Here is a 10,090-nt window from a genome sequence, read left to right on the forward strand (position 1 = left end):
CTGATGCGAGGTAGCTAAAAATAAAAGTAGTAATACAAGAAACACAAGCTCCTCATTGCAATTAAGTCTTGCATTAGGCGTATTAGGAATGTATGGGATACGGCTATCCTCTCTTCTTCGTGATCTTTATTGCCTTTTCTCATTCACTTGTCATCACCTTCTTATCACAGTGTCGGTTGTTTTAGTGTGTTTCATTTTTCCATGACAAAATTATTCCCCAATCACTTATTGTGCAAAAATTTTCTTTATGAATTTGTCTTGTTTTTAGAAAATTGTCTCGCTCGTTCTCGCTTGTGTATCGAAAGGGACACCAGAAATGGAACTTTTGTTGGGGTTTAACTTCCTTTTGTCTACCTCTCTGTAGAAAACCAGAGACACTTTGAGAAGCAGCGCTGGCCTCCCGTGTGGTTCCTGAAGGAGGAAGACCGCTATCTGCGCTCTCAGAAAGAACGTGAGCGTGAGGAAGAGATCTTGCGCAAACAACACACTAAACGGGGATGGTGTTTCTGGAGACACCCATCCTCCTCTCCACATGTATCTTAAGGGGTTTCCACCACTGACCATCCTTACTTGGGTCATCACACCCAAAAAAAAAAAAAACAACCCCCGCAAACGCATCGATAGGAGGTCAGATCTGAACCCTCCAAGAAATGACTCTCAGAGCTACTTTGCTGGCATGTTTGGGGGAATGTATGTGCCTCTTTGTAATTGTGGGTGACTTTATGTGTGCATTTTGGTATGCTTGGGTGACAAGTGTGGACTTAATTGAAGGGTATATGCATGCTTGTGGGAGTGTATGTGAGCTGCATTATGATTGAGTGATGCTTCTGATTTGAGTGCTTCTTAGACGCACTGATCTATAATGGCCTGCAACATTGCAGTGCAGCCCCTTGTCCCATCCACAAGAGCTCTGTCCCTCCACCAGCACTCTGTGTCTCAGTCTTTGAGTGATTGGACTGGGAGCAAGGGCTCTCTATCTCTCTCAGTCTCCATCCTTCACATTGACCTTAAAGACTATTACACACTGACCACTACAGCTCCTCTTAAGGAGCTTACCTCTGCCTTCACTTCTACATGGACTGTTAGCTTGCACACACAGACCTGTGTCCAAGATCCACTTATCTAAAACCAGCACTGGAATCCCAGGAAGTGACACTGACAATGTAATTATTATTTTGATATTATCTGACCTTTTTCTATATTTTGTGCGTCTTCTAGGACACTGTTATCAGGGGAAATGGCACACACTATTCCCAATAAGGTCTGAAGACCTTGACAATTGCAATTACAACCACAAAGATGAGACTGTTAGTTTGGAACCCAGGGTGGGATATAAGGTGAACTAACTGTTAGAAAGTTACGATGGTCTGGCTAGAAGGCTTGAGTATAGCTAATTGACTTTTTTCTAGTCCTGAAGTGGTCCTTGGTGTCAATCATGCACCCCTGCACCCCTGCACCTCCCACCCCTACACACCATACTTGCAAAAAAGCAAAACAGAAGCTGTTATTGATGAGTTGGATTCCCCAAACTGCACTTCAAAAATATACCACTCTGCAACAAAGACGGGGGTAAAGATGGCTTGCATTACTTGGAGGAACCATGGATACAGTATTAAACAAATGCACTTGTAATATCCCTCCATGACGACTAGGTTGTATTAAAGCAACCCAGCTAGCCTGCCTTTACACTCCTACACCACTAGGGGCAGCACTGCTCAGGGCCCCAGCACCATCTTCCACACTAACAGGAATTTTTATACCTGTTTTCTTCATTCTAGTTTGAATTATTAAGACCATAAGTATAACTGCAATCCTTGCAAAGTGTCAGAAGAATGCTTAAGGACATGCGCAGTATTAGTAGTACATCTAAAAACGATAGCTATTGAATTTCACCTGATTCTCAATACCAAAGCTGTGATTCTTTCTTCCTCACCTTCTTCTTCATTTCTGCTTCCCTGCTTTCTACTGCCGAGACAGGATGGAGGAGAGAAGAAAAAGTGGCTTGTAGGAGAGGGAGGCAGCATGTTATAATATTTGAATTCCTCCTCATGGTGGCATTTAAGGTCTGTGGTGTCAGGAGCAAAGTGTCACTGCTCGACATTGCCTTCCATTCCTCTTGCTTGAAATGCAAATGGTGCTTAAAACACAATAAGACAGTGTCTACATGAACACAAAGTCACAAAAACATGAGTGTTTACCTGCAATGAATGTGCGGCAATTTTATGACAGAAGCATTTTTAGACCATCATTTTTCTTCTCCATATACTAACAAGTCTGTAAGAGGTCGCAACTGGTCACTGGTTTCAGAATGTGTAGATGGATTTACATACAGTGGTTACAACCTGTGATGATTTTCACTGCTTTGTGTGGTCTCATATGCCTCCATATTAAACAGGAAAATAATACTACTTTAGATTGAATTTGCCATCATGAATGTCGTCTCAAATGAAACCATTTGATGTAAAGTTGCATACGAAAGCAAATCTGATTTTCTCGTTAAGGGTGCTAATTTCTTTGGGCTTTAGTATTGAATGTGTAAGTCTTGAAAACAAGTTCGTGGTGGTGAGTTTCTATTAGCAAGTTGTTCTATTTGTAGGTTTGTGCCCCTCAGCTGTACCCAGGAAATTGTAGGAGATAGATTGTGTGAGACATACAGTGTGTTGTGTCATTCACAGTGGGAGATGTGTTAAAGTTATTGCCAGCTCCCGAAATTGAAGTCAGATAGAATCTCACGAGACCCAAGTGAAAATTGAGCTGATTCTTCTCTGAAGAGAGGGAAAGTGGAGTAAAAGTGAACAAGTCCCAGTCTGTGTTATATGCAGCCTACACATTTTGGAATGATTTCACCAATATTCAAACTTTAGAAATTTGGAGCCCTGAAGAGGAGAAAGGTAGGGGATAGTTTTTTAGGGACATTCATGGCCTCTTCTTAGTTTCCCATAGCAGGGATAGCAATTAGATTTTGTCTTATTAATGCTTAGTATCACCCATTAAGCCTCCTGTCTTGGTCCGTGTGCCTTATAGTTGGACAAAACTAAAAAATAGTTAGAAATTCTAGCAATGAACCTGCAGACAGGTTCTGCAGTGGTTAACATGATGGATAGATGATGATGTACAACTGTAAAATGGATTATGGCATTGCTGTATGCACTCTCAGCTGCTATCCCTGTTGAGGCAACTCGAGCCATGCCTGTGGACGGTCTTTAGGCCTACTGCTTTTTTTAATCAAACTTTATAGTGTAGTACAGTAGGTTGGTCTAATCATATGGCCTTAGAGCTGTGTGTTTTTTTTCTACAGTTATTGTTATTTGAATGTGGAAGGTCTCATGTCATGGTTGGTGATTCTTCACTGACCTGGCGATTGAAAAGTAGCGATAAAGATGACTCCCGAGCACTGACTGATCTGTGTGCAGGGAGGGTGCAGCCATCTTTGGAATGTGGTTAATTTGTGTGGTGGCCTAACTTTGTCATTGTAATGACACTTGGTTTTGGAATGCACTTTCTTCTTTTCTGTCTATAACTTTCTGTGCTTGGCAGAATTGTTTCTAATGTGGGATTGTTTCTAAACCTGATGATTGTAGCATAATATTACCACTAAAGTCTTTAAAATGTTCCCACAATATTGAAGAGATGAGCAACATGACTTGTAAAGCTTGTTGTTTAAAGTCTATTTGGCACTGAAGCCTGCAGTAGCTTTCTTATTGCTCTTTGGCTTTATGCTCAAGTCAGTTGTGCTAAGTTAGCTCTGCACAGCTTAAAGTAGCATGTCTAAATATCCAACTTTAAATAATATGCTAGAGCATCTACAGACAATTGCTTGAAATACTAAAGCAGAGGGTCTGTTTCTGGTGCTGGTACAGCTGTCCCTTTTATGCTATTGCAGGTATTATTCCTGTGTGTTTTTTCTTTTTTAACATATTGGGTTCAGGGCATAAAAATAACATACATAAAAAGCAAGATTTCCACTACAATCAAGTATTGTAAGTCTCGTAATTTAGTAATGTTCTAGATATGTTAAAGTATAATGTTTGAGCTTAGTCTGCATGTAATGGAAGAAGAACTGGCTAAAGCATGATGCATGTTTCAGACATTACACATAGGCTACTGTATATACAGCTCTTTCTTAACTTTGGGGTTGGGTCCCTTACTCCTTTAGCTCAAAGTTACTGTATATCTTGTCACTTCCTAACATGCTGTAGGACAGGAGCGTCCGGCCCATGTTGCTTGGGTGTCACTGTTTGCCAAAAGAAGCAGGGCAGTGGCTCTTGAGGACTAGAGTTGGGCACCCCTGCTGTAGGATATAGAGTTGTGATTGTATCCTTCCTTAGCACATCTTTTTTAGTGTCACATTCTCAGTTATTTCAGACTGAGCTTTTCTTGTTTCTTAGCAGGCCTGACATTCCTTTTTTTTTAAATGTGAGGTCTGAAGAACACCTTATTTGTAGTCTTTGGTGTCTCTTTAGCTGTGCCTTCAATGAAATCTCACTCTTTTGGCTCATGACACTGCACCTGCAGCCTTGTGGGCTGAAATTAAAATCAATTAAGCCAAGAAATACACAGACGTGAACACATAAAATAAATGTAGGCAGCTTTCTTTAATGTACAGTATCTTAGAACTTGCTTTGATGTAGTTTGAGACGTAAAGCAGTTAATGGCTATTGAGGTCATAATGATAACTTCCAGTGATAACGTAAGATATGGACCTTTTTAGTATATAATATCATCTATGCTAAAGTGAGACAGCAGATGACAGCAGATTTTTTTTTTTTTTTTTTTTTTATGGAATGAGCAAGAAAACCTGCAAACCAGCAATTGTAAAATGATGTTTTCAGTGTATTTCAGGTGCCTGCACTTTCTATTAATGTAGCCTACTACTTTTTTGTTGTGATTAAGTCTTTATATTTACCATTTTTCTTGATAAAAATGAAAATATCTTACTAATTTTTCCACTTTCTGATGATCTCTTTCTCTCTAAGCCAAATGCAGTGGTGTTTCCTATTGCTTCCACTACTTAGCTGCAATTTTATATGTTGCAATGACTCAAAGTCAGTGTACTCTTAGTTGGGGAACAGCATCTGTGAACTACTGGTTGAATTAAAGGCAGATATTAGCTATGACAACTATATATATATTATGCTTTAATGAACTTAGTTGTTATCCAAAGTACAGTACAGTGTTGTAAATTTGATACAAGTCCCAGGTAGAACCAACCTCTCACCTTATAACTGCTCACCACACTGTATCTACGTACTAAGCTGATATACACATATAATTGTATGCACAGAGAGGCCCAGAACAGGGAGAGTGTTAATATAGACATACATGGTGTGATTAACCCCTGGTCTATACTGGTCTATAATTTTTAAGTGGATCATATATACTATATAGTATTGTTATGCACTTTTGTTTCCATCGACTCATGAGTTTTATTAACACTTACCACTCATGTTGTTGTGCTTACTACAATAAAAAGGCAAAAGAGAGCACACCACACTCACAAACTATTAAGGGCTTTCAAGAATATATACAACAATCAGAATGTTTTGCTGCTGTTGCAAAAATGTTTTGAAACTAAAGATTTGTAATATTTTTGAACCACTGTGATTTGTACAAAAAAAAAAATCAAAAAGGAAGAAAAAAAATATTTTGATGTTTGACATGAATTTTATTAAAACTGTTAATCTTTTGAACTTGTCTCATGGTTGTTATTGTACGTTTTTCTGCACAGACCTTTTTTGGGTATGTTTTGCTGTATGTTCCACTCAATGTTACTTGGGTAATGTAAAAACATGTATATCCTTAACACAAGTACTACTAGACAGCAGTAGTCTGAAAACAGTGTAGGACTATAAGACCTACTTTACTGACTGAAATGCAAGAGAACGGTCAGCTTTACATAATTAAGGAAAAAATACTCAATCATAGTATAGTTCTGCACAAAAAACACACACATAAAACTGAAAATAAAATGCAACCGAAAATAAGCTTTGAAAAAACTATAGGATGTGGCTTACAGTTATTTAGAAGTATAAGGTGGGGAAAACTAGCTCTCTCTCAACTCTTTACCTCATGCAAGACCTACAAAGCCTCTCACAGTCTGCTGTTGATGCAGTTGTGCCACCTAGTGGAAAAAAAAAAAGAACTGCACAACTTTACAGTGTGAAATATATACTGAATGAGGTGTACACCTCTGCATTTAAGCAATCAAATTAAAATACATGTCTCAGTTACATTATGCTACTGGTACTGTTTGTTTTTATTTACAAAAAGCTTTTGTACCTATTTCAGTGTTTTATATGGAAAAATTACGTTTTTTTAATTTTTTAATGTTTTTAATAAAGAACATAGAAGAAAAAAAACATTACATACTGCAGGGCTTGATTGGAATATATTTTTTTATGTCTTGTCTGCTCAAAACTTTGGATGTAAGACATTCTTGATCAATAGCTCTCCTCCTGAGTAGCTCCCTAAATGCATGTACCATCACGATCAACATGCTCTTAGCTGAGACTTTTAATCGAGGATGTCTGGTAAAGGATCACAGGAAGCCACAGAAACATGGAGGAGAGGCAGAGTGTTTCCATGGCGATGTTTAGTGATGTGGCCGATGATGCGTAACTTTAGAAGGGCGATGAGCGAAGGTGATGGTGGTTGTGGGCAGTGGAATATTTGTGTCCATATGCTGTGAATATGTACGTACGTGTCTTACAATAAGACACCAGTTAAGCTGCCTACCAACAACCTCTCAACAACCAGTGACGTAGACCACGTTTCCTTTCATTCTCCAGTAAAAGGAGGAATTTACTAGTGTGTACTGGTGTGTGTTTGTAGCAGCGACCCTGGCGTCATCAATAGCCACGAGCATCAGCGTGAACACTGATTACAGACCTTTATGCTGTGTCAGCTGTTTGATGCGTGGGCTGTGTTCAAATTTCCCACTAACCTTGCCCCTGCTCTTACACCGCAGCCTCGTTGAAAACAAGCACTGACATCACCACATCTGGCTCTAATTTTCTAGGGTTCCCTGAGGAACAGATAAAAAGATCTGAATCTGAGAGCAACTCACAGCTGAGTAACACACTGCGGATGTGTTCATGGACCATACAGGAATGAATGGACCTGAAATAATCACCTGACCCTTGGTGATTCTTAAGGAATATGAGTGGAAAGAAGTTTTAAATCTCAATGAGTGTATGACCGAAGAGAACAATTTTCAGTGATCACACTATAACCCGATTACCAGCAGGAATGTAATGTATTTTCAGAACTTTAAAGATTTCAAGGTTACATTGATGCTTTATTTATTTATTTTTTTAAAAAAGTGGAACATCTAGTGAAATAAAACACACTAAGATGAACTGGATGAGGAATGACAGCACATTCCTCTGTATATTTCACCCTCCTCTAAGTGCATCTCATCTACATGTTAGTCCAAACCTCCCCAAGGCCTGTACCATAAACACAACTGTCTGCCCCTCCCACATGCACACAAGGAAGGTTTATAAATACTTTATCATCCTGACACCATGGTCTAATTTAACAGCATTTTTGTATAGGAACTCACACACAAGGTTCCTTTTTAAAAGAGATTTGCTGTCTCTTTATTTCCACTTTGCACTGCTATTTGTTTACCTTGTCGTATTACACTGAAGCAAGGCAACCTTAAAACAAGGAGGAAGTCAAAAGCTTTGTTTTGTTGTTTTGTTTATTCATGCCCAATGAATCAAAGTGAAGAGAAAAGAGAAGTGTTATTGTTTGAAAAATCCTGTTTTTTTTTTTTTTTTGCCACTTGCAGTTTTTACAGATGTGAGTGTGATTTAAAATTGCACACACACGCACATGTACACACTTAGACTCAAGGGAAAGATATCTCAGGGCTGTTGTGAGGGTGCATAGCTGAGCACTGACTTCACCTGCAAGCCTGATGAGAAGACACACAGATTCACACAGAACATGTAGATCCCCCTGCTTTTCTCCGTCTCTCTGACACACACACACACACACACACATTGGCAAGGAGTATGTCTGACTATGATCTGCATGTGCACACGCTCAGTATTTCCTTTCTCCAACCAGAGCCTTGTCTGTCCTACTTCGCCACATATCTCTGACGCTTCCCTCTATTGTCATGCCTGTTAGTCAACTTTCAAGAAGATGTTGGGTGATGTTGCTCCCCCTCCCCTCCCTCCCCCAGCTGCTCCTACACATGTGATTTCAGCTGTCAGGTAAGTCTGTGTACACTACTGGAGTCACTTCTGACTAATTTCCACACAGTTCCATCATCACCACTAGTGAACCTCCCCCACATTCACATCATTATCTACCTCTGGGAAAGCAATAACATGACTCCTCCGCTGAAATACAACAAGTATTACCATGACAGGAGGAGGTGGGTCAGAAGAGTCTTTAGTCTTTGACTCTCCATGAAACAGCTAATAAATGGAAAACTCTACCACCTAAGACTTAAGGCATTTGCTATAGTTTTTGTGTATATATGAATTACAATCATTTGTCACAGATGACAAATATAAGCTAATAGATTTCATGATTGCTATGGTATTCAATGCTCTGAGCTGTTTGACATACTGCTCGCACAAATGGCATTTAAAAGGCTTTTCACATTCCAGCAGCTCATTCTGTAAAACACTATATTCAGCAGACAATAGGATAATGTCACAGTAAAGGCTATAGTTATGACAACTTGAACAGAATATTACAACCATAGCAAATGTTCATACACAGGCAGATAGTACGGCACATACTCACACACAGTAGTTGTAAGTGTGCAGAGAGGAGCTGTGGAAAACATGTTAGTAAGTAAAAGACAAGGACAAAGATCAAGCTCTGACCCCTGAACCCAAACACATCTCTTACCTTTTAACACCACTCAAGTCAGAGCACATACAAACTTGCCACACAAGTCTGGATAACACCCCCCAAAAAAAAAAGAAAAAAGAAAAAAAGAAAAAACAGGATTTGGACAAGAAACTGTTCTTCAGAAGTTTATTTTGTCAATTCAGAAGGAGATTATGATTCCTGTGTTACGCAATACTACACACCATTACAGTGTGTAACAGTTACACGTACTAAGACTATGAATTATTTTACTGACATGTCCGTGAATTGATTGATTGATTCTGTATTTAAAAGTGCTTCGGGAGACTGGGAGGATGTTGTGTGGACTCACTCAACACATTGTCACCCACACTCTGCTACTTCAGGCCATGGCAGGAAGGCAGGAAACTAAACAAAAAGACAATTAGAAAAGGAGTTTCAGTAAATGAGGAGAAAATCCCCATTAGTCTACACACACACACACACACACACACGCACACACACACACACATATGTCCGAATCCCCACTGGAGATACAATCATTCCCACATTTAGACCCCATCTCCAGCAACAGCTGCCACCGCACCCCAGCAGAGGAAATGCCATAGTCCTCTGAAGTAGAGCATAACAGCACTGCAGTTCACATCCACAGTGAAGGCCTGGAGAGCCTCTAATAGCAGGAAGTTGTAAGAATAATAGCGACATTTGGATGTCCTGCCCCCTGTCCCCCTTGCAAGCAAGCTATCAGCAGCAGATATCCTTTATTTCACAATGTCACACTTGATTTCAATCCAAATACTGAAAGGACTGCCTTAATATTTGAAGATACTTCAGATTTGCAGCATAGACCCTATCTGCCCATAGAAACAGAAAAACAAAGATGACAATTTAAACTCCTTGTCTTTAAAGGAAGTGATCATATTAATGGGTAATTGTGTCACATGACTGTGTCAATCCAATATTCATGAGAGGATTAATCAGCTTCTGTGAACTGTTTCTAGATCCAATCTGAGCAGTGAAAAGCAAAGCAAAGCATTTGGAAAGGCTGTCTGAAATAAAATTTTCTGAGGTCAAATTGGGCCTTATCAGAAAATAAAAACCTGTGATTTTTATCCTCTACATCTGTCCTGGATTACTTAAGAATGGCTGCTAAATAAATTAAAGAGCTCAGGAACATTCCCATAATCCAAGATCTTAAACCCCCGTGCCACTGACCCACAGTCAGTGCATGAGTGTGTTGTGTTTGAATGTGTGG

General features: G+C 39.5%; 1 protein-coding gene across 5 annotated transcripts in view; it reads left to right on the plus strand.

Moving 5' to 3' along the window:
* Positions 1-5,602, plus strand: part of rhobtb4 (Rho related BTB domain containing 4) — a 41,034-nt gene extending 35,432 nt beyond the window's left edge. For 4 of the 5 annotated variants that reach the window (XM_026321043.2, XM_026321044.2, XM_026321045.1 and 1 more), the window contains one exon: positions 365-543. In XM_026321043.2, the coding sequence (XP_026176828.1) occupies positions 365-543 (179 nt within the window). Of the gene's footprint in view, positions 1-364 lie in introns of all 5 variants that reach the window. The other variant, XM_026321042.2, reaches the window with a different exon arrangement.
* Positions 5,603-10,090: the final 4,488 nt, after the last annotated feature.

Source organism: Mastacembelus armatus, chromosome 9 (assembly GCF_900324485.2).
Source record: "Mastacembelus armatus chromosome 9, fMasArm1.2, whole genome shotgun sequence".
In the NCBI taxonomy this organism is placed as follows: domain Eukaryota; kingdom Metazoa; phylum Chordata; class Actinopteri; order Synbranchiformes; family Mastacembelidae; genus Mastacembelus; species Mastacembelus armatus.